We start from the raw sequence: 26138 nt of genomic DNA, 5'->3' as shown, positions 1-26138 counted from the left end.
TATGAATTGTTGCCTTAGATTCATTTTTAACCTAAGGTATGATGTGCATATTACTCCTTATTATCAGGCACTGCACTGGTTAAAACCTGATAAGAGACGTGAATATCATATACTTGTCTTAATACACAAACTCCTGCATAGTAACTCCCCCCGGTATATTTCATCTAAACTTCACTTCCTCTCTTCCTTCCATAATCGTAACACTCGCTCGGGCTCCACTTTAGCTATTCCTCTTCACCACTCTTCTGTGTATAATAAATCTTTCATTGTAACCGTATCCAGGCTTTGGAATTCCCTGCCAGTAAGTGTCAGGGGCATTGACTCCTTCCTCAAATTTAAAATATCTTGCCGAGACCTCCTGTTGAGAGATACCGATTGAAGTGTGTATTGGTGTGTATTGTGTGCGTGTGATTGGTAATTGTAAAATTAAAAATTGTTTCTGTTAGTTTTATATAATATAAACGTAAGGGTAGTTGATAAGTGTGTACATTGTAAGTGTATGTGCAAGTGTCTGTGTGAGATAGAAAAGAGGACTGAAGTAACGAGCTAATAAGCTAATAAGCTGCATATTGTGTGGATGTGTAACTTAAGCTTAATTTAGGAAATAGTACAAGTAGTGTAATTAGTATAATCAGTAATAGGCAACCTTAATATTATTTATTGTATTGTGGCTAAGTGTAAGAGAGGGCTGTGTGCCCTAACTTCGCCACATGAAAGAAGCCATAATAAATAAATAAATAAATAAATAAATAAATAAATAAATAAATTTATATAATAATAATAATAATAATAATAATAATAATAATATTAGTGATTTTACAACCCACTATCAAATTTAACGTTTTTTGGAGAAACCGAGTAGTAAATTTTACCCACATACATCATCTTTAAACGTATTTTAGAATAGTCTTTAACCAGGTACCTGGTAAAAAAGTAAGGTTTTGATATTGACTGAAGATGCCTCATAAGAGGCGAAACATGTCTCATGTTTTAACTCGTATGTTATTCTGTATTGTATTGAAGAGGTGGCAAAATAATAAATATTTTCTTATACACATTTTATGATACTATCAATACAGACCAAAAATGATTTTTAATACTTGTAATTACTTGAAACCGAGGTTGCCGGAATTATGTCCTACAGGAGATATTTTACATGCTAGTGAATCTCTCAACACAAGGCCGATGTGTTTGAGCACCTTCAAATACCACCAGACCAAGCCGGGATCGAACCTGCCACCTTCAGCACAGGAGGCCAGCGCTCTATCGTATGAGCTACTCGGTGACAATCTCACTACACTGAAAATCAGGAGATAATTGAGGCGCTCGGTGCTAGATAATGGTAAGCCACACATTGAGCAATATTGAGATTTGTACGCATTTCGTATCTGCTAGAGGATGGCAAAGACACTGGAGGAGTGCTATTTGAAGAAACCAAGAGATGGCAGCACATACTCTGTTGTTATGTCTTGCACCAAGACACAGAACGTCATTTTTGTGCTTTAGTATGGTAAGCCGCAGCAAGATGGCGTCTTGCAGAGGAAAGTGTGAGCTGTTGTTTCGATGAAAAAAATGCATTTTGGAACCGAGACGGAAGCCAATTGTCTTGAGAGTGAATCCTCGTGCGATGACAGTGTTGTAGATGTGGATTATCAGCCAAATCCATGTGATATCTCACCAACATCAGAGGTAAGCATCAACAAAATGTTATTATGTGGCATGCCATATTATAGCATGTGACAGTGTGGCTTATCATGACAATGCAGTACATGTAGTACTGTTAGATAACGCTAATATTTAATGGAAGTATGAACTATGGGACTATTTCTAAGGTATTTATATGGAGCCAAGTAACCATAAACGACTGTTGAACTAAGATGGGCATCACTAGGTGACTGCTAAAGGGGTTATTGTGGCTTGCCATTATATAGCTGTTAAATTGCTGTATTGTTCATTGTAGTTTCATAGGTTCATGCGATTAGTTTTTTATTCTGTTTTCTTCTGCAAGGATGAAGACTTAGCCCCCATTGTTAGAGAGGTGCTCATCTCGCCTGCTAAGAATGGAAGGCATCAATGGCAGCAGCAAACACCGGAGTTGATTAAAACGCCGGTGTAATCGGGTATGTAATTAAACATAGCTATTAACCAGAATTAAACAACATTAGAAAAATAATTACTTTAAATAAATAATAATTATTATTATTATTTAGGAGAGACGGCACAGAATATCGAATTAGGCTTAATACTAAATTAATAATACGATATGTTTCATAAACATGTTGTAAGATGGACATTATTTTTTATTTTTAAGGGTGAAGAGTACACTGTTCACGGATACCTCTGTGAAATTAATGTCAAGAAGCGTGGCCGTCCTACACAGACATCGTGGACTGCGACCATAACACCAAAAAATCGTAGGCCTATTCCTATACGGCATAAGAAACTGTCTGACGTAATGGACCAGCTTCCCTAAATACCTGCGGTGCATCATGGATATTATTTATCTCTGACTCAGTACGAAACCATAGAGTAGGTTGAGGAAGCTGAATTAACTGATGGCAGTTTCTTAGATGACGGTGAGAGTGACGTGATCGGTGATCAGTAAAGCCAAATGTTTGCGCTGAAACTTTGGTGATAGACAATGACAAGCCACAAAATTATATGTATTCCTTGTACTTAATGTTTTTTCCTACTATGTACATTAGTTAAAAACATTCTATTTCGTGTTACAAGAATACCTTAATGTATGTAGTACCTTATCATTCAATAAACATACTTCTTATGTTCATCACCTGATTTATGGAATTTTTTGAACCTTCATATGTCTCTACTGTAAAATTTCCTCAATGTGGCTTACCATTATCTAGTCCCGAGCGCCTCAATTTACCCATTGACATACTAATTTTAATGTACTGAGCATGCGCATTTTTTCATGCATAAGATACAGTTTTACGTTACTAAGATTTATACATGTAATCCACAAAAAACTGATTTTTTTTTTTTTTTTTTGCTAGTTGCTTTACGTCACACCGACACAGATAGGTCTTATGGCGACGATGGGACAGGGAAGGGCTAGGAGTGGGAAGGAAGCGGCCATGGCCTTAATTAAGGTACAGCCCCAGCATTTGCCTGGTGTGAAAATGGGAAACCACGGAAAACCATTTTCAGGGCTGCCGACAGTGGGGTTCGAACCTACTATCTCCCGAATACTGGATACTGGCTGCACTTAAGCAAAAACTGAATTTTAATCATACCCTTGTTTGATGTGATGAAGTGGAGCAGAAGAACAATTTTTTGTAAGTTTTCATGGTGTGAAACACCCTAAAACACTACGGGAAATACAAAGCCACCGAATACGTTCAGAGTCGTATCTCATTACACTTTTCTTTCTTGTTTTCAACACAGTCACAGCATAGTTTAGGGTTATAAGTCTTATGAAATGTTCACTCTTAGAGGGTGAGAGTGAATAACTGATCAGCAAAACTGTTTCTTTCAATAGCTATCTCATTCCATGAAATGAAATGGCATATGGCTTTTAGTGTCGGGAGTGTCCGAGGACAAGTTCGGCTCGCCAGGTGCAGGTCTTTCTATTTGACTCCCGTAGGCGACCTGCGTGTTGTGATGAGGATGAAATTAATGCTCCCATCCCATAAAGAGTTGTAAATCACATATTGAAAAATGTGTAGACGGGAGGGATCTAGAGGGAGGGACCTGTTTGTGATGGGTTTTATTCCAGAATTTCATATACTGTATAATCAAATTTGGATGGTTTATCACCTGTTTTATTCCATTCCCAGCCATCTTCCTTTGTCTTTTTGTAGGCAGGATGGACTACATTATTATCATTTCTTTCAAATGCGCCGTCACTCTCACGTGAAATTTTTTGTTATGCTGCTATAATTTTCCCTGCTAGTAAATAAAATGGGTTAATTTTCTAAAACTACATCACTGCCCAATTCACTCCGACTATCCCATAATATACATTCGATTTCATTCCTTGTAATACAACGTTTACTAATAATAATAATAATAATAATAATAATAATAATAATAATAATGTTATTTGCTTTACGTCCCACTAACTACTTTTACGGTCTTCGGAGACGCCCAACGTTTACTAGGGCCGGCCGTTTCTGCTGATTATCAAGTGGATAATCACCCTACTTGGAGAGTGATTGCCTACTGCGTGATGCAATATATCATGTTCATTCCAACTTCAAGATAGAGAACAGATTCTCAGCTTTCAGATGGTATACTGTATGTCATGCCACCTATGGACAGAAGGCTTGAACTATACTCCATGCGGCCTTACTTCTAAATTGAAGTTTCGCAAAACAAACGAGCATCGCCTTTCCTCTGTTGCCAGCGCCCTACACCAGTGAGAACAGCTGATACAATATGACCGTGGTAAAACACCCTTGTAAAATGTAATACCGTACTTAGAAAAACAAATGAATATGTATTGAAAACAAATTCACAAAAACTACACTTACTAACAACATCTGACACTAAAAGGGAATATATTAAGAATAAAAGAGAAAGAGGAAATAACACATCACTTACCGTTAATGTGTGGCACAGGAAGGAGGTTATGGCCTACAAAGGGGACACACTACTGATCTCAGAGTCAATGGAACCCTCCAACAATATGAAAAACACACTACTTATTGAAGGGAAATGCAAAAGATCGTGAACCGTACCGAATAGCATACACTCTGAGCGAGATAGATCAACTACGTGGTGAATGTAAATATTAGAGTTGGCAACTAGGTTTCAAGATCATGCTCTGCTGATATAAATCGATATCAATGAGAGCTTGGGATTGGTTGGATGTCTATGCTTCAGAGCACAACCACTAGACAGAGCCAAAATCTGCCAAAACGTCGATTTAGAAGTAGAGCCGTACAGAGTATAGTTGCAGAAAGCTTACCTCTCAGTAGACTACCTATCGGGCATCACAGTATGCCAATGAGTTAATGAATTTATTATAATCAAGTCAACGTGATCTTGGTAAATACTTTTCATTGAAGAAGAGAATGATGTTTTCTCAAAACATGTATGAATATGGATGAAATTCTAAAGGAAACAAAGGCAAAAAGATATGGAGGGGACCTGAAAATACTGTTGTTTGCAGATGACATAGTGATATGGGGAGTCAACAGTACAGAAGTGTAAATCCAACCTGAGGCTTTAAATGACAATATTGAGAAATATGGTAAGAAAATAAGTGTGGAGAAGAGCTAAACAGTGGTAATGACAAGAGGAGAAATTGTTAGTATCAGCGGCCAAATCTTTGAGGTTGTTGAATACTTCAAATATTGGGGAAGTGAAATAATGTAAGATGCAAGGTTAGATAAAGAGATCAGCAGAAGGGTACAAGTGTGAAACATGTTCTACCAGAATGTAAGGAACTTGGTGCGCAACAGAGCAGTTCCTATGAGATATGAAGAGATAATGTACAAGTTGTACTATAGCCCTATATTAAAGTATGAATCAGAGACTTGGACACCGACAGCAAGAGATGAGAGTAGTAAATCTAAAGTAGACATTTCACAAACACATCCATTACATGATTATCAACCGGCTCAACAACGACTGAAATCCAGGAGAAGTTTTCTTCATTCTAGTGAGTGCCTTTCGGAGTCACCTCAATCATCAAGACTAACTTCCTGGAGATCCAGAAACCTTCATCTCAATGGATGGATGGATCCATCTGAAACTCTTCCAGCCGGTTATGAACAGTCGTGGTCTACATGGAAGAGTCTGAACAGGCTACGGTCCGGGGTCGGTCGATCTAAGAACAATATGAAGAAGTGGGGTCCATCTGAAGAGTCAACCCTCTGTGTCTGCGGAGAAGAACAAACTATGGCGCACCTTCTTAATTGCAACTCCTGCTCTCTCGTTTGCACCATGCAAGATTTAGTGAAGGCCACATCAAATGGTCGAGATCTTGCCAAATTCTGGTCCGATATGATATAATTGTTACTTTGAATGTACCTCTAGTATGCTTTTTACCAGTAAGGCCTATTTAATTATTTTTCATTCTTAGCTAATAATTTATATGATTATTGCTTCTGATACGAATAAATAAAAGCGCATGATGCTTACAAGACAATAAGAATTAAATTATATTGTTACATACAGTAAAACCTCGTTAATTCAAAGTCGTTGGGACTCAAAAATCGGACTTCGAATGACGTGATTTTGAATTAACCGCCAATTCGCAATTCAGAAGTACCAACCCTTGCCGCATTACAAAATATTCTATGGCCCGTTACTGCATGCAGTTAACCTTGATTCACAGTTTATACCCTTCAAATGCCACGAAAAAAGAACTATTTCCAAAATGTATCCAAGAAGGTGCATTTACAGTATTCAAGTAATGCACTCGTATATCTCACTAGCAAACATAACCTCACGCAACGAAAGAAAAAAAATAACACAATTCAAATACGAGGATAAATTATGCCGGTTCCCCTGTGCAAATGCATTATTTTTTGGAGTTCTGTACTGTTTGCATTTTTAGATACTTTGTACTGGCATGGAAAGTGCCCGATGCCCTTAAAACATTGTGGCTTATCGAACTTTCCTATGATGAGAGGATAAAGTTTCTCGCTTCCGTATGCATTGCAACCCACTACTATGACCTTCACCCCTACCCTTGTACGATTCATCGGCTGGCACTTTCTCCTTTAATAATAATAATAATAATCGTATGGCCTCAGCTACCGTGTGCAGACATTTCAATTTGACGCCATCTGGCTGTCTGCTTGTCAATTTCGACGTTCCATTTTACTCTAGGTCCCCACTAGATGGCAGACCGAGTAAACCGAAACTCTCTTGGGCGTCTATGGCTGAGATTTAATGAATTTTGTCGGGTAAACACCAAATGTGTCACCAGAGATCTTTTACATGCCGACATCGTACGACATGGAGTGTCGAATGGACTTTTTTTTTCCGCCCTTCAAAAATCCGACTACCTCTGCCGGGTTTGAACCCGCTATCTTGGGATCCGGAGGCCGACACTCTACCGCTGAACCATAAGATCGTTTGGGCTCGCATTAAAATAAAGCAATGAAGTTTCACCGGCAATGACAATATTGTTCGTTGCCTACAAATTTATTATATGAGCCATGTTCTTTTCGCCAACTGTCGGCATCGCCAGTGTTCGCGGATTCTGTTTTTCCGCACACTGCCTGTTGCGTGATATTACGGCATTCCTTAAAAGGTTGAATACAAAATAATTCCGATTTCATTCAACTTAGCAATCATGAAGCGCACTGTACACCCACCGAAGTGAGTGTAAGTGCGGAAAGCTACCCCTCCGCGTTTCGGAACGCGCGTTCTATTATGACGCGGAGCGGATAAATTTCGAGTTGAAATTACTCTGTAACATACTACTGTTTTAAAATGTAAAGGCAGTTTTGAATTAAAAGTCTGAATTTTGGTAATGGGGCCAACATTGTGCTTCAAATTACGAATTATCCGTATTTCGAATTAAACAATTTAAATAGCATGCAAAACTGTATCTCATGTTTCCGGGAACGAGAGCTTCTTCAAATTAGGTGGGATTTTGAATTAACCGATTTTGAATTATCGAGGTTCTACTGTATATACAATTTACAGCATTACGACCACTTTTCAAATATGGATAGAAAGGTCTGCGAACGATAATGGAAAAACATCTGGAATGGAACAAGGAAATCATATTCGTATTTTTGAATTTGGAAATAGCTTATGATACAGTCAAGAGAAAACATGTATGGGAATGCCTATTGAAGAGGAATGTTTCAAAATCATTAGCTGGCCATACACGGAAAGATTTTTTTGCAGGCCTCGCCTTTGGGGCCAGATGGCCAAGCAGGCATCAATTTTTGGTGGTGAGACAAGGTCTCTAATAGTGCATTGGCACTGCCGGTGGCTTCAAGTAGCCTACGCAGTGGCCCCCTTGGTATTCACTAACCATGCGTCTTGGTAGGTGTGTTAGGTACCAACTGACGAGCTCAACCTTGCACACGACGGCGAAACGCTGGCAACCAGGAATGAGTTAGCTGGAAAATTTATAATGTCCAATAACAGACCATTTATATTGGTATTATAAATTTACTCATTCGAGACAAATATTTCAAATTCCCTATGAGAATCAACATTTATATCAGGCCACCTGCCAGGCGTGACCTTCAGAGACTCGGCCTGCTGCTCGCCATCAACTGACACAAAGTCTGTCATGTTGTGCAACATATTCTGTCAGAAGTCCAGACCCTCCCGTTAATGGAATGATCCCTTTGTTCTCGGCAGGCCAAGCCTCATCCGCTACCCTTTCAAACTAGTTTGAAATCGTTGCTGGTCAGGTCTGGCATACTTAGAATTGTGCGATATACATCAAAGCAGACAGTGTCCAGAGGAAAAGAAAATTTGCTGTTGCAGCTGTTGGAATGTGCATTTCGCTATATGTTAAGTCATGCAAACAGAAAAATCGATTCAAGTGGATGAAAGGGAATCATGGATGAGAGAGCAAGACAGCTTTAAGTCACGTGAGTCTGATACAACACCTGAGAGAAAATGAACCGGACAATTACAAGAATTATTTGTGAATGGACCACAGCGATCAGTCTGAATTGCTTGACCTGATGGGGATCTTATTTTCTTGGTAATGCAGAGAACGCACGGAATCCCCCAATTTATTTCATTTTCAGGATCCGTCAGACAAAGGTATTTAGATAGCAAATCATACGTCCTCTCGGACATACAAATTATAACCTATTTTTCACGGAATGGGATTGGAGGATAAACTGACATTAGTTGGAACATTATGTAATTACATAGAGGCCTATAGTCTAAAACAGAATTAACTGGATGATTAAAACTGATAATTATATTTTGTCCAAGTAGGCCTAATATTTTAACTGGAGACGGTACCTGAATGAGCATTTACTGTCGTGTGCAATATACCGTATTGCGATTTCCCTCAGGTTCATCTTCTGTCCCGACAGCTTCCCACACCATTTTTATTATCATACCTACTACTTCAAACTCACTAATCTAATTTGTAATAAATATCCTCTTTACTCAACTGGTTATGTGCAACCATGTTGCTGCAATGTGCTTACATTCAGTCAGCTTTCTGTTCTATCTAAGAAAACGTATTTAAAAACACTTCATTTTAGGCTTTTCATGCATGCATATCAGTTGTATCTAGGAAGCGTAGGGAAGTCAATGGTTCCAAGAATTTACATGTTTAGTAGACAGATGTCAGAGGAAGTCGGTTTGAAAGTCGAGTACGCTCTACTATGCAACCCGCGGGAGACAATGTGCGACTCCGGTACTCTTTACTACGCGACCCGCAAGAAAGTGTTAAAGTATATTTTCTTACTTATGGCATGTTTTCTATCTTATAAAAAATGTGCAAACCAATTTCCACAGCAAACCTTCAAATAGGTCACCCTCTCACCTTGTTGAAGTGAAGCTTTCAGTTTGCGAATATGTTCCAAACACTTATTATATTTTGTTGCTTCAAAGATAGCATCAAATCTTTCTTTCAATTTTTTCCCTTCATCCAGAGGCCTGTAATAACAAAGAAGTGGAATAATTAGGGAAAGTTGATTTCACATTCCATTCAGAATAGCATCTATCATGATTTAAAACAACTTTAAGAAAACTGACATTTACACCAACAAACTGAAGCTGAAAAATCAGATAATATTGTTAAAAATACTCCTAATCAAAGCAAATTATAATGAAATAAAGTTGCACATGGAATTGACACTCAAATATTGTACACAGCTTATCAAACTTCCAGCACTGATAAAATAAAAACAAAGAAAGTTCATGTTTTATATGATCCTGCATCTTAGACTTTCTGTTCCCGTGGGGCTTAAAAAAAAAAAAAAAAAAAAGTTGCTTTATGTCGCATTGACACAAACAGGTATTGTGGTGACAATGGGATAGGAAAGAGCTAGGACTGGGAAGTAAGCAGTTTTAGTTAACCTTTTAAGTGCTGAGTTACCAGTTGACTGGTACCTCAGTGCTGAGTTTTTTCATTCGTATGTAAATTTTTTGCTGAAACCTCAATTTTAAACTTATCAGTGGGGTGATTAACGTTAAAATTGAATAATTGAAAAAGACGTTCAACCTATTCAATACATAAGAGAAAGAAATGTAGTGATTACATTCTTATTTAATAGTAATTAGAATTGGGACCGGTTTCGACCATAGTCCAGGTCATCGTCAGCCGATCAAAACATAAAAAACATGAAAAACAATGCATATGAAAAAGAAAAAGATTAAGTGAACTCTGGATCGGTATAAGAGGCAATATAAAATGATGATGGGGGTAGAAATTGTGAGTCACTTAAAAGAAAACAGTGCGTAATTTTATGAATGGTAGTACAGGACACGCAATGATAGGCAAAGTCTCACAATGTTTATGAACAGCGGAGAACGGTCAAATGGGTCAGTTTTTACACACCGTCAGGCACAAAGTCACAACACTATCGAACAACATATGAAGATCTATCAATATGTTGAAGTCGAAGACGAACAGATTTATAGAAGCAAACTGCCAGTTCCCGGTGATCAGCGCGGCACACTCAAGGTCATGCGCTGTAGTCTCGAATGCCAAAGTAGAATGGAGAATATCCTGAAGATCCAGTATTTGCCTCGGTTGCGGGAAATTAAGTACGTATATATAGATACATACAACGCAATTCAGTATAACTGAATGAGTAATTGTGTTACTGCTGAATTCTTGGAAAACAGTTGACTTGAAAAAACAATTGTAAAGAGAAAAAAATATAGTAAAGAGCGCAATATCGGAAAAACAAATGAAAACATATATGCACAGTGCGCTATTTTTAAAATGAAAAAATTCAGGTCATGATTAAAGTAGTCGAAGTCGGCGCAAGACAAGAGTTAAAATTTGAATGAGGAGTACCGAAATGAATGTGATTTTTTTTTTTTTTAGAAAAGGTAGAATAAATTAATAGGGGAACAGGGATAGTGAAATAAGAGAAGAATAAAAGAAATTGAAATTAAATGGTGTTGAGGAAGGATAAGATAGGGAAATGAAGGAGGGCTAGTTTTATCTTTAAAAGTGGGGTGATTAGCATAAAATGTTTATAAATGTTGGTTCTTTATAAATATAAATGCAAATGGAAAAATCCTACACTTATGTTCAATGTTATTTTTAGAGAAAAATTACACTTTTTGTGCCAATGCAAACATCATCTTTATACAAATTAAAGAGCCCAAAATAAAATTATTTCCTAAAATCTGTTGGCAACTAATACATGTAACTCCTTACAAGTACATAAGTTGATATTTTAACAATTTCAATGTAAGCTGTAAACTTGTGGCACTACTAAATGTCTAATACAGAAATATGAATGACCATAAATTGTAAATATTTCTCAGGTACAAGTTTCACAGTATGAGCAGTCTGTTCAACATTTGATACCTTCAGAAAGTTTTCTTTGTGTGAAACACTTCAAGCATGGCACAATGCATAGCCCTTTGCCACACAATCAGCACCAATAGTGACTTCATACCTGCCAACTTTTAGAAATCAAAAATAGGAAGACTTTTTTAATTCTTGGATTTCATCACGTACATTGCGCCGTGGTCTCGATGAAAAAAAAAAGGACAAGATAAAAGCAATACATATTTACAGTTTCCTTTATTAGGCCACAAAATAAATGGAAATTCAATTTTATAGGTATCTCTGAACACTTGGAGATAACGTTTATGTTTTGTGGCCATAACGTGAAGAGAAAATACCAGAAACTGTCACCGACACAACTTCCTCAAATACATTCAAGTCGATAAAATTATGAAGTAAGAATAAACATTAATACACTGAAATACGCTAAACTACCACATATAAAACAGATAAATATGTCCCATACACTATTATGACTTCAACAGGGGAAAAGCACAGAACCGCAAGAAAAAACACGTGGCCTACACCTCCGACTAAACTACGCACAGAACAATGTTAAACAGCACGCGAACCACACAATAACAAACTCATTCTTTCATCCCAATTAATTAACGGAGTCCGTGGCCTGGTCCATAAAATACAAACACACAGATAACTCTGATACAGAATAAAAAAATTTAAAAATAAATTTTTTTTAAAAATATGAGATTTATAAGCTATACAATTACAGTACGTTTCAATTCACTGCATCCCAGTAAAACTTACCAATTAGAGTCTTCTTGGTGACAAAGAATAACATTATTGATCATAGCCTTGGTTACACCCATACTAAGACACATTTCTGCATCTACTTCCACACAGCGACTACTAGCCTGGACTGGCTAAAACACAAATAAAAAATAAAAATATAAGTTTAATCTACACAAAAATATAGTGACTAAAATACTAGAGTAATTAAAAGTGAGAATAACCTACTCTCTAAAACAATGCAGTATCTGATTATGGTGTGAAACCCAACCATTTCATACCCTGTACCATTTTAAACATTTAAGAAAGGTGAATTGAAGGGTCAGGGGAAAAAAGCAGGAGAGTCAATATTTGTACAACTTGAGAAAAAGCAACTTTTGTGCTTGACTTCCCTAGTTCTTCCTCCTAACAGCGAAACTTTGAATGCCAATTTCTCCTGACTCACCTGCTTTTTTTCCATTTTGGACCTCTCAATAGATGCGCATAATCACTCTGAAGTGGACTGTAACAATATCTCAATTTCGATGAAAAAGTGACTTACCTGGTTTTTTCCCCCGACCCTTCAATTACAAGACTTTGTTTGTTCTCCCGGAATAGCAATACAGAATGTGTAACTAGCAGGAAATCATTAAGTCCAAATATCTAATTGTCCATTAGACTCAGGTACAACTACAAGTCAAGGGGGCAAGTATTAATTAATTTTGTGTGGCTATTTCTAGCCTAGTGCAGCCCTTGTAAGGCAGACCCTCCGATGAGGGTGGGCGGCATCTGCCATGTGTACGTAACTGCGTGTTATTGCGGTGGAGGATAGTGTTATGTGTGGTGTGAGAGTTGCAGGGATGTGGTGGACAGCACAAACATCCAGCCCCCGAGCCAATGGAATTAACCAATGAAGGTTAAAATTCCCGAGCCGGCCGGGAATCGAACCCGGGACCCTCTGGACTAAAGGCCAGTACGCTAACCATTTAGCCATGGAGCCGGACAAGGGGGCAAGTAATTTACTTGTTGTCTATAAGGTTACACGTATGTTCCGACAACTGATGAACATTATTAAGTATCCGCATTGACGCCATCTTTCAATGCATTTATTACGTCAAAGAATGACACTTGTTTATAAGTTTTATTGCTGGTATGTTGTTGTTTTACGAATTTCATGTTCACAACGGTCAGTACTGACGGCGTATAATACACAAAATTCTTTTGAAAAAGGAAAAAATTAAAAATCCACCTTAGTCAAAAGAGTTCAATATAGCCTATATTAAAATACGCTTAAAAGGTCATGATTAGAAAACTTTGGTACATGTCTTGGCCAAATATTTAGGCCTCCTTCAGCCACATAAAAAACAATGAGTAGAAAAACAGATGGTGTAAAGTTATGTATGTTCAGTCTTCAGCCCAAAGGCTGGTTGGATCCTCAACAGCTCTGCCATCAGCTGTCATAGATGGCCTAGGCATCACTGAAGAGGCGTACTAGGGAAATGAGGAGTGAAGTAGTTTCCTGTTGCTTTCCTCACTGAGCCAGAAGTTGCTGTTACATGTCAGTCTGCCAAGTCCACTGAAATGCATGCACCGACTGACCCTATGAGCAACATTTTCATACCATTCATAGCAGGGACTGGCTGTACAAGGAATGGCATTACTAGCATCGCTCATACCTCAGTCACTTTCATATTTTCAAAGCCAAGGATAAGACAGAGACAGATCAATGAAAATAACAAAATTGCTCTAACCCATACCAGAAGACATAGTGCACTGTAAACACTAGGTCCTGCCAGCAAAGGCGTGTGTAAAGTTTTAAAAAAATTAAAATTGACATAACGTATCATGTGACAATGTCCATGTCTGAGTTCTTCATGAATCAATTCTTGAATGTTGGAGACAATATTCTGTTACATAAATCTAACAATGTTAAAAAGTGAGGACAACCACTGAAGATTAATAAGTACAGCAGCACACTTGGCGGAAGAATTACTGCATTAAATAAGGTTTCCTTTTTGAAACCAATACGGAACATTGGTCGGAAAAGTTGATGTGAAAAAACAGGTATGGCATTGTATTAATCTATAAAGAAATCAAGTAAGAATATAAAGATACGGCATAGTAAAGGATAAAAATGAGCAAGTGAAAATCATGCAGAGAACGAAAAAATATGACTTACTGCTTGTTGAAGATTGAATGTAGAACGTAAACAAAGTGTGCGCTACGGCGGGATCTGCTAGACTGTTAGGTTGGATCAGCTGTCAGCCGAGGAGAATCAAAGTTTTTTAACCATGACCTTTTAGGTGTGTTTTATATAGGCTACATTGAACTGTACTGACTAAGGTGGATTTTTTAATTTTTTCCTTTTTCAAGGAAATTTTATATATTAGGTGGAAGGTTCATGATTTTAACTCCCAGGTAATGCTACCAGCAGCACAATGCTAATTTATCTGAATAGTAATTAATCGAGCACTTCCAGGGGCAGATTAAAACTTTACCTGGATGGCCATTCTTGAAAGCTAAAAGTTGGTGGTTGTATTCTATGTTTAACACAACCTAGGTAGGCTCAGTGAGTAGATAAAACAAAACACCGCAACATTAACCAGCATTATAATGCACAGATTTCTTTTATTTGAATCTTTTCTGTTATTATAAACAACATTATCACCAGGCTGCAAAGATTGTTCAGAGAGAGTTGCGAAAGTTTCAGTATCAGCACTATTGCTACAGTGAATGTGTCATTTTAACTTACTCTATTTCACATAAAGTTACAGAAGATTGTGTTTCATTACCGTACAAAATCTGACGACTCAGAATCTCTTTCCATCGTAAATTGCCTCTGCATTCTGTCCAGAAAGAAGTCTGATATCGAGCATAACATAAATTTACCAAATTTCATATCTTGCTTTACTTGAGTATAAACATTGACATAATGTCAGACTCGGCTGAATGGTCAGCGTACTGGCCTTTTGGTCAGGGGGTCCTAGGTTCGATTCCCAGCCGGGTCGGGGATTTTAACCTTAATTGGTTAATTCCAAAGGCTCGGGGGCTGGGTGTGTGTGTGGCGTATTCAACATTAGAAATCATCCTAGGTAGGGCCCTCATCTTCATCTTCACAGACATGCAGGTCGCCTAATAGGCCGTCTACTAGAAAAAGACCTGCACCAGGCCTCTCCGGAGGCCATACGCCATTAATTAATTAATTAATTGACATGATTACTCTGGAAAATTACAACTCAACAAGATTACACCATAATGTCTTTTTGAAAAAACTTTTGCCAGTGTCTACTGTCTTCATATAAACAAGATACTAATAGTACCAACCTAACATTCTCCCACCTTTGATTGTGACCCCATGCGACAAATCAAACACACAATCACACCTTTTCAATCCTTCAGCCTTAATGTGATTGAACTATTCTGCCGTCTTGTTGCAGTAGGTTCCTTCGAGGAAGCTGGAGGCGAATTCTTGACACCACTTTGATAAGCCACCTTGTTTCTTAAGTCTTCAGTCGAGGTCATCAATTCAAAAGGGGAGATCCATTGTAACAGGTCTATTGAGTTCTCCTGCAGCACTATTAACCCTAACAACACTGGCTTTGCCATCTCTGCCAGGATATACTTCAAATACCTTGGCCAGGGGTCAAAAGATTCTCCCTTTCCTTTCATTTTCCACAAGAACAATGTCCCAATCCTTATTGCGTTCTTAACCTTCCCAAGTGGTTACAACTGCTGATTCAAATATTCTGCTTGGAATTTGTTTCTTCAAGTGTCAGACTCACTGGCAGAATGGTCGGCGTTGAGGGCTTCGGTTCAGAAGGTCCCAGGTTCGATTATCGGCCGGCTTGGGGATTTTCATCGCATGAGATTAATTCTTCTGGCTCGGGGACAGGGTGTTTTTGTTTGTCCCAACATCTTCATATTCAGACAATGCACTACACTACAAACCACCATAGAAACACGCAGTAGTGATTACATCCCTCCATATAGGGTTAGCGTCAGGAAGGGCATCTGGCCATAAAACAGGGCCAAATCCACACGTGCGACACAGTTCCCACCCGCAACCCCACATGTGGGAAAAGCAGTAGAAGAAGAAGAATCTGTTTTATCAAGTCATCTTTTAATCCCTCCTCTTATTAAGGTCCACCTTATCCAAGCGATCAAGATCAGAACTCCCGCCATAGAAGTTTCTTGAAGGAACATCGCTGGCGTTAATGGTTAAAGTCTATAGGATTTTCCGATACAAACGTCAATCGTCTTGAGCTCACTACTGCTTCACACTCGTACAACATAGTAAGTAGTTCTTCACAATGGAGAGCAGCCCATCCAAAGATTCTCTTTAACAGTCGCTTCACCATTTGTATTAACCACTCCTACCAACCTCTCCACCATGCAGCAGTGAGAGGGTTAAATTTGCTACAGCTGTCTCGTATTCAATCTCTTTCTAGTTAATGTCATCCTAAAGGTTGTTCATTCCCACAAAATTTGTCCCATTGTCACTGTACATCACCTTGGGCCTCCCTCTGCGAGAAATAAACCTTCTAAGATCAATCAAAAAATCTCTTGTAGATAAAGAGGTAATGTGTTATAATTGAAGGGATCGATAAACTGCACAGGTAACTAGGACCATCCAACTCTTCCTACCATCCTTCAACAATAGAGGCCCAGCCAGGTCGACCCCTGATACCTCAAACACAGCAGCATCCTCCACCCCAGCCAGGTCACCCCTAATACCTCAAACACAGCAGCATCCTTCACCCCAGCCAGGTCGACCTCTGATACCTCAAACACAGCATCCTCCTCCACCCCAGCCAGGCTGACCCCTGATTCCTCGAACACAGCAGCATCCTTCACCCAGGCCGACCACTGACACCCCGAACACAACAGCATCCTTCACCCCATCCAGGACGACCCCTGATAGTGCGAACACAGCAGTGTCCTCCACCCCAGCCAGATCACCCCTGGTACCTCGAACACAGCAGCGTCCTCCCCCCCAGCCAGGCCGACCCCTTATAGCTCGAACACAGCAGCATCCTTCACCCCAGCCAGGTGACCCCCAATACCTCCAACACAACAGCATCCTCCACCCCAGCCAGGTCGACCCCTGATACCTTAAACACAGCAGCATCCTTCACCCCAGCCAGGTCGACCCCTGATACCTTGAACACAGCAGCACCCTTCACCCCAGCCAGGTCAACCCCTGATACCTCGAACACAGCAGCATTCTTCAACCCAGCCAGGTCGACCCCTGATACCTCGAACACAACTGCATCCTCCACCCCAACCATGTCGACCCCTGATAACCTCCAACACAACAGCATCCTCCAGCATAGCTAGGTCGATCCCTAATACCTCGAACACAGCAGCATCTTCCACCCCAGCCAGGCCGACCCCTGCTACCTCAAACACAGCAGCATCCTCTACCCCAGCCAGGCTGACCCCTGATACCTCGAACACAGCAGCATCCTCCACCCCAGCCAGGCCGACCCCTGATAACCCCGAACACCCAGCATCCTCCACCCCAGCCAGGTCAATCCCTGATACCTCAAACACAGCAGCATCCTCCACCCCGGCCAGGCCGACCCCTGATACCTCAAACACAACAGCATCCTCTACCCCAGCCAGGTCACCCCTGATAGCTCGAACACAGCAGCATCCTCCACCCTAGCCAGGCTGACCCCTGATACCTCGAACACAGCAGCATCCTCCACCTCAGCCAGGCCGACCCCTGACACCTCGAACACAGCAGCATCCTCCATCCTATCTTCTGGGAGTGGTACAGGAGCTCTTTGAATTCCCTTTGCTTCATGCTGCTTACATGAAATGCACACTGATATTACTCTCTTGACAGCCCTTCTTCCCTTCAATAACCAGAACCTTCTTCTCAATCTTATCAGTAAGGTAGCAACTCCTGCATGATTCAGTGAAATGTGCTCTTCTTGAATAATGAATTCAACTCATTTGTGCTTGCTTCAGAGCAACAATGGATACAGAAAATCTTAATCTGCAAGCAGAGATATTATTTTTGTTTTCACTCTCAGAGTTCCTCCTTCATCTTCCAGAACGCTAAGGGTTCTCAAATGCAAGTTTTCTTCACAAGCGAAAACCTCTCACTGAACATTCTTGATTAATAATATTATTTGCTTTACATCCCACTAACTACTTACACGGTTTTTGGAGAAGCCTGAACATTCTTGACTAACAGCTTCTCTGCTTTTATCAGTTCCCAATGGTTAGTTCTCAACTGGTTGTTGAAAATTTCTTCTGAGCATTGTTGACAAATATTAATATCCATGCGACCATTCTCAAAATCTTGTTATACTTGGAGAGGTATGTTCAGTACCAAAGTTCTTGGTTTGTAACATAAACCACTGTTGGACTTTTTATTATTGACACGCGAGTTTAGGCGTTAATTGCAAATAAACCAACAGGCCTGTTTCAAAACGAATTATACCAATATTTTCCTTGTTTAATTCTGCGTTAGAACAAATACAACAAATTGTTTTTAAAGTTCATTAATTATTTTTTATTTGTGGTTGTAGTAAATACTGTCCTTTTTTTTTTTTTTTTTTGCTTCTTCTCTAGGACCTGCTCACTTAAAAATATATACATGGAACATTATTGTCTGATGGTAATGAAATTTTTATGTGTTATGCCACATGTATTCGTAGTGTAATACTAAAGTTACAATTTTCTTCAACCACCCCAAATGACGTTCTTATCTCTATTATATAAAGCCGTACGGCTGACTCACTGACTGACATAAATGATTGACCACTTCCAGATGTGGTAGAAATGTGAAATTTGTCAAAGTTACAGCTATTAGCGTGTAAGCGACGGAAAAGATCCAAAAAGATCAAATTTTTAATTTTTGCCCCCCGCCCCCCAAACAAAATGGCGGACGCCATGATGCAGTACCCTACAATATTGAAATTTGGCAAAAATCTAGCTCCTACCCTGAAACTGACGTAGAAATTGCAACAAGTTCAAAAATTTAATATTTTACCCATTAAAAAATTCGGAATATTAAGCCACATTGAATGACGGTGCAGACTTTCGTTTCGAGCTATTTTGTGGCCGAACGGTAATTGCTATCAATGAACGGATTGCACTTTCTGCCCCTAAAATTAAGAGATCTACAACTTTGGTCCTATGACTTTTTGTCGTATCTCGACCCCTTCTACCTTAGATTGAGCTTCATTTTCCCGGTTTCGCAAAAGTTTGTTAAATTTCCATAAATTATTTTACTGATTCACACACTCATATGATATATAGATGAACGAAATTGTAGCACGCTCCTTGGCAACGGCATTGGCCATATGTACACGGACTTTCGTTATTCTAGCTGCCATGAAAGTATGGGAAATCGGAGGGTACATGCGGAAACACTATTGAAATTTCAGCCTAATTTATGATACTTAACCAATTTATGGTGAAGCCATTTGAGATACGGCAAAACCTCAAATAACCAAAACTATAGGTCGTTTCATCGTCGATCTGTGTGCCAAGTTTCAAGACTCTAGCTGTCTGCTAAGTTGGCGAAATTATTTTTCAGCTGGTGTTAAGCGGACGAAATTTGGGATCGAAACGTTCACCCCTTTCAATGGCATAAATATTCGAGATACGAGAAAATGCCTCAGACAGTACTGTCGGTGACTAAAAGACACGTCTGATGGCGCAATCCGTATCTCGATACGACTTATCGGTTGCCCGCAATAAATTTTCAAATGGAGGTCTGCACTGTGTAGCCTGCACATTGCCTGGATCTATGCTATCTTATATATATAAAGCCACAAGGCTAATTGACTGACTGACATTAATGTTTGCCCACTTCCAAGTCACCTAGGAACTTGAAATTCGGCAGTCTGATGGATATTAGGCTGCACCCCACGGAAAAATTCCAAAAAGTTGAATTTTTTAATTTTTTGCCCCCCTTTCGCCCAATCAAAATATCGGACTCAAATTTCGTGTTAGACCCTTCCAGATGAACTGGGAACGTGAAGTTCAGTAATCTGATAGCTATGGAGCTACAACCGAAGGAAAAATTCCAAATGTTCAAATTTTTCATATTTAGCCCCCCCAAACTCCCAATCAAAATATCGGCCACAAATTTCGTGTTACACCCTTCCATATGAATTAGAAAGTTGAAATTCGGCAGTCTCATTGATATTGGGGTGTATGCCATGGAGAAATTCCAAAACCTTCTAATTTTTCATATTTGCCCCCCACGATCCAATCAAAATATCGGACTTTAATTTCGGGTTAGAACATTCCATATAAGCTACGAAGTTAAAATTTGGCAATATTATAGCTATTAGGCTGTAACCCCAGGACAAATTCCAAAGCGCTCAAATTTTTCTTATTTAGCCCCCCATTCACAGTGGCGCACTGAATTTTCGTCTTAGAAGTTTCCAGATGAGCTAGGAACTTGAAATTCGGTAATCTGATATATATTAGGCTGCAATCCTAGGAAAAAATCCAGAATGCTGAAACTTTTCATATTTAGCCCCCCCTCCACCCAATAAAATTATCGTTCTAAAATTTCGCGTTATACCCGTGCAGGTGAGCTAGGAACCTGAAATTCGACAATATGATAGCTATTAGGCTGTAAACCCATGAAAATTTCCAAAAGTCGAAGTTTTTAAATATTTAGTCCCCTTCACACCGAATCAAGTTATCGGACTCAAATTTCGGGTTGGGCCCTTCCAAATGAGCTAGGAACTTGAAATTCGGCAGTCTGATAGCTATTAGGCTGCAATCTTAGGAAAAAAATCCAGAAAGCTGAAACTTTTCATATTTAGCCCCCCCCTCCATCCAATAAAATTATCGGACTAAAATTTCGGGTTAGACCCTTGCAGGTGAGCTAGGAACTTGAAATTCGATAATATGATACCTATTAGGCTGTAAATCCATGAAAAATTCCAAAAGTCGAATTTTTTTAAATATTTAGACCCCTTCACACCGAATCAAGGTATCGGACTCAAATTTCGGGTTGGACCCTTCCAAATGAGCTAGGAACTTGAAATTCGGCAATCTGATAGCTATTAGGCTGAAACGCAAGGAAAAATTCCAAAAAGTTCAATTTTTCATATTTAGTGCCAAAAAGCAAAATGCCGGTCCAAATTTCGGGTTAAAAGCTTCCAGATGAGGTACGAACTTGAAATTCGACAATCTGATAGCTGTAACCCCAGGAAAAATTCCCACATTTAGCCCCCCTCACCCAATGGGCTAGGAACTTGAGATTCGGCACTCTGATAGCTTTTAGGCTAATACCCCACGAAAAATTCTAAAATCGCACTTTTATCATATTTAACCCCCACCCTCCGAATCAAATTATCGGACTCAAATTTCGGGTTAGAAGCTTCCAGATGAGCTTGGTACTTGAAATTCGGTAATCTGATAGCTATTTGGCTGTAACACAAGGAAAAATTCCAAAAACTTCAAATTTTCATATTTAGCACCCCCACCGAAATAAAATATCGGACTCAAATATCGGGTTAGAAGCTTTCAGATGAGGTAGGAACTTGAAATTCGGCAATCTGACAGCTATTAGGCTGTAACCCTAGAAAAAATTCCATATTTAGCCCCCCTCACCCAATCAAGTTATCGGACTAAAATTTCGTGTTAGACCCTTCTAGATGAGCTAGAATTTTTTCATATTTAACCCCAACCCAGCGAATCAAATTATCGGACTCAAATTTCGGGTTAGAAGCTTCCAGATGAGCTTGGAACTTGAAATTCGGCAATCTGATAGTTATTGGGCTGTAACGCAAAGAAAAATTCCAAAAAGTTCAAAGTAAAACGGAAAAACTGTACTCCTAATCCAAGGTTCTAAACCAATCTACGGTGAAAACGATGCAGATACGACAAAACATCAAATAACGGAAATATAGAGCGTTTCAACCACAATAAACCTACCAACTTTCAAGGCTATATCTCCCCGTTACATTAGGAAAATAATATCTTATCTTGTGAGAATCGTACGTAATTTTCACCACGTCGAAATGTTTAACGCTATCTTTTCTATATCTAAATCGTGAATGTACGATACGAGAAAATATTAGAGGACCAAACATGTAAGCGAATATATGGGCCGTCTGGTGGCGCAATCCGTTTTTCGTAACGAAGTACCGGTTCGTCACTGAAATTTTTCATGTGACCACTTGTAATGTAGGGGAATGGGGGGTTTGGGGGCGCAGCCCCCAACGAGCGAAAGCGAGTCATTTTTCTAAAGCAACATTTTCTCAGCCCAGGATAAATGTACAACAGGAAACTTGGATTTGTTTTGAAGCACTAAGTCATGGTTATCAGAAACAACAACCACTGTACCAGGTGCATGCATAAGTTTTTGCTGGTTTTTGTGGTAAAAAAAAAAAAAAAACGCGTAATATTCAAGGGTAATTCATTTTTTGTTTATTCAACATATTGGCCATTGGCTTTTACATACTTCACCCATCTTTCAGGTAACTTATGAATACCATGCCAGAAAAACTGCTTGTCTTTTGCAGCAAACCATTAATCGAGCCATTTTCCAACTTCCTCGAAATTGCTGAAGCGCTGCTCTGCAAGAGCGTGCCCCATTGAAGCGAAGAGGCGATAGATGGTGCAAGGTCGGGGCAGTATGGCGGGCGCGGAAGGATGTCCCAACCAAGCGATTTCACTGGTTTTGCTGTGTGAGATGGCACATTGTCGTGTAACAAAATCACTCTGCCCTGTCTTCTGGCCCATTTCAGTCATATTTCGATCAATGCGTGACTTAAATTAATCATTTGTTGGCGATAGCATTGTGCATTAACAGTTTCGCTGGGCTTGAAGAGTTCATAATACACAATATCGCTGTGGTCCCACCAGACACAAAGCATGGTCTTCTTGCTGAAGTGATTTGGCTTCGCCACATGACAACCATGATTTTTTCAGCTTTGGGTTTTCAAAATAAATCGATTTTTCATCACCCGTCACAATTCGGTACAGAAATTATTTTCACAAGTTACTTTGCGATTTTCGATATGATGTTCATTCAAATCATGTGGGACCCATTTACTGAGTTTATTCATCTTCGCCATTGCTCGTCAACGTCTGCTGATTGTTTCTTGTGACACATTTAATGCTTGTGCCAATTGCTGTTGAGTTTGGGTTGGGTCATCATCCAGTAATGCTAACGCCTGCCATTGCTTGTCTTCGCACTTTTGTGGTCTACCAGAGCGCGCACTATCTTTCACATTGAAATCACCATGTTTAAATCGTCGAAACCATGTATCACACCTTCTAATCGATGGAGCGTGTTCACCATATGTCTCTACCAACAAACTATGACTTTCCACAGCTTTTTCCTTTTGATTAAATAAGAAAAGCAATGCATGCCACAAGTGTTCTTTTTCAATTACAAATGTCAACATGATCACTGAACAATACAACACAGACGCTAGTGTTTGGCGGACTCAACTTGTGTGTGTTGGTAGGTTAATGTCAGGCGAACAAACTGACGTGTGTCAAATTCATACACTGGGTACTATTTGCTGGTGCCATCTCTTAGCGAAACCGGAAAACACTTATGCATACACTTGGTAAACGTACAATACGATACTGAATTTATGCACTGATGAAGGGAATGTACTATGATCCTGAAACATGTATGAATAAATAATTTTCAATTACAAAATTGTATTGAGAAGGTGGCCAAAGCACAGAGGCCCTACTATTTTACAAATTTTTCAATATTGATTATTACGACATACTGAATCAAACGGCGTATTTTTCTCACATTTTCGAAGAAATATATCGACTGTAACGTCCAATATTGACTTTTGTTTGTCACATATTTGGGGATTGCTGACAACAATGTAAAGCTTATTTTCAAACTCCTCTTTTTTTTTTTTTAGCAGATTGCAGATTTCAAATCAGTCTGTCTCTTATACTCAAGGCAAGGATCTCTGCGAAGATGCCACAAAAGAAAGGGAAAGTGTTTAATATTGAAGAAAAGTCACACCTAATAGGCATATGGGCTGTAATACAATGAGGAAACAAACGTCAGTGTCGTGAAGGAATTGGGTGTATCGTGCTCAACAATTTCTACAATTTGGAAGGACAGAGATGGGATGACAAAGTACCGAAGAGAACGAAATTAATATTATATAAACAGTATTTCATACCAATTGTAACATACGGACTAGAAACGCTGGTAACTAATAAGAGACAAGATAGTAAGGGCCAAGCAGTAGAAATGAAATTTTTAAGAACATCGGTTAAAAAGACAAGAAGAGATAGAATTCAAAATTTAAAAATCAGAGAAGAGCTAAATATAGAACCATTAGTACAGAAGATACAGAAAGCAAGACTGAGATGGTTCGGACATGTAAAAAGAATGGGAAAGGAATGGGAAGCAAGAAGGGAATTGGAAAGAGAAGTTAAGAGAAAGAGACCAGTTGGAAGACCGAGAAGAAGGTGGATGAATCAAATTTGGAAGGACATTAGAGAAGGTGGATTGGGTGTGGCAGAAGTAATCGAGCAGGAAAAGTGGAAGGACAGAAAGTAGTGGAGGACTCAACCACACCCGGGCGACTCGAGTGGGACATTGATGATGATGATGATGATGATGATGATGATGATGAGAGAGAACATCTCAGTTATTAGCCAAGACCGTGTGCAACATTACTGATACAATGACATTGTTGCTACTTCTTTCCTCACGTGTTTTATATTTTGCAGACATATTACTGATGTACGTATTCTGGAAACATTAGACAGGAACCTCTTTGCCAAAACTGTTACTTGTTTAGTTTGACGCAAGTGTGATAAACTGATATAACTTCAAAACAATATTCTCTCTCCCATGGGTAAATAATGCAAGTATCAAGCTCGAATTTTTATTATTTTACGATTATTATTATTATTATTATTATTATTATTAATTATTATTATTATTATTATTATTATTATTAATTATTATTATTATTATTACTACTACTACCACTAATATTTGTAATGAATGGCTATTGAGTGTTTACATCCATTTAGTATTAGTATTATTATTACATCATATGGACATACGATACGATCGCGTTGTTTGTAAGGTCATGAAACGTGTGCTGTACATAAATATTTATATGATTTCAGTTAATGTAAATACCTGAAAATGAATATTATATAATTTATTATTACCTGTATGTGATGTGTAATCTGCTACAGAATTGTGAAACACAATGTAACATCTAGAATGGCTCTAGATCAGATGAGGTGATGGTAGAATATTCCATACATTATAACCATGTTGTCAGGCACTCAAGAATTTACAAGAAGGTATTTTGGGAACATATCTTTCTAGAAGCCTGGCCAGGCATACATATAAAGAGGTGGTCTTGATGGTAGACGAGTTATTGTTTAGTGGAGTTATGATTTAACAGGAAGTTATTTGTGACCTCGTGTGTGTTGAACTGACATGCTGTGCCGTCAGCAGTCAACTGTTTCAACTGTGTTTTACGGTTGCAATCTCTATGTGGTATGTATGTAGTGATAGGCTATTGTTAAAATGGCGGCTTGTTGACGTTTACAGAGTGAAGTGTTTTGTTGTGACAGCAGTGATTTAGGTTATGTGCATTTAATCTGTAAATAACTGTAAATAAATCCATGTGCACAAGGTGACAGCATTTTGTGTGCGTCATTGTGGATACAACTGGCGACTGTGACGAGGACATAAAAATTTACAAGTAAATACGAGTGTAAGTGCAAATGATCAAAATGAAAGTGATACTAGAGAATATGCCAGTGAAACAGCTCAAAGACAAACTCACCAAGTGAAATCTACCGACGAACGGGAAGAAGAAATCGCTGCAGACACAATTACGGAAAGATCTTGCCGAAAAAGAAGAAGATCCCAAAAAGTTTTTCATCAAAGTCGACGAAGATTTCGACTTAACATCGGAAGATGAGGTAAACATTCCCCAAAGGTGTTCTATCAATGATAAAACCTCAGACGTTG

The 26138-nt window shown here is 39.0% G+C and overlaps 1 protein-coding gene across 1 annotated transcript in view; it reads right to left on the bottom strand.

Annotated features, from left to right (window-relative positions):
* rad50 (DNA repair protein rad50) overlaps nucleotides 1-26138 on the bottom strand; it is a 266867-nt gene that overhangs the window by 221157 nt on the left and 19572 nt on the right. Inside the window, exons 4-5 of the mRNA XM_067142492.2 lie at nucleotides 12203-12318; nucleotides 9452-9564 (exon numbers count right to left, since the gene is read on the bottom strand). Coding sequence (XP_066998593.2) covers nucleotides 9452-9564; nucleotides 12203-12318 — 229 coding nt within the window. The remainder of the gene's footprint in view (nucleotides 1-9451; nucleotides 9565-12202; nucleotides 12319-26138) is intronic.

The sequence above is a fragment of the Anabrus simplex genome, chromosome 3 (assembly GCF_040414725.1).
Source record: "Anabrus simplex isolate iqAnaSimp1 chromosome 3, ASM4041472v1, whole genome shotgun sequence".
NCBI lineage: Eukaryota > Metazoa > Arthropoda > Insecta > Orthoptera > Tettigoniidae > Anabrus > Anabrus simplex.
The sequence above is the reverse complement of the archived record's forward strand: the minus strand, read 5'-3'. Positions and strand labels throughout refer to the sequence as shown.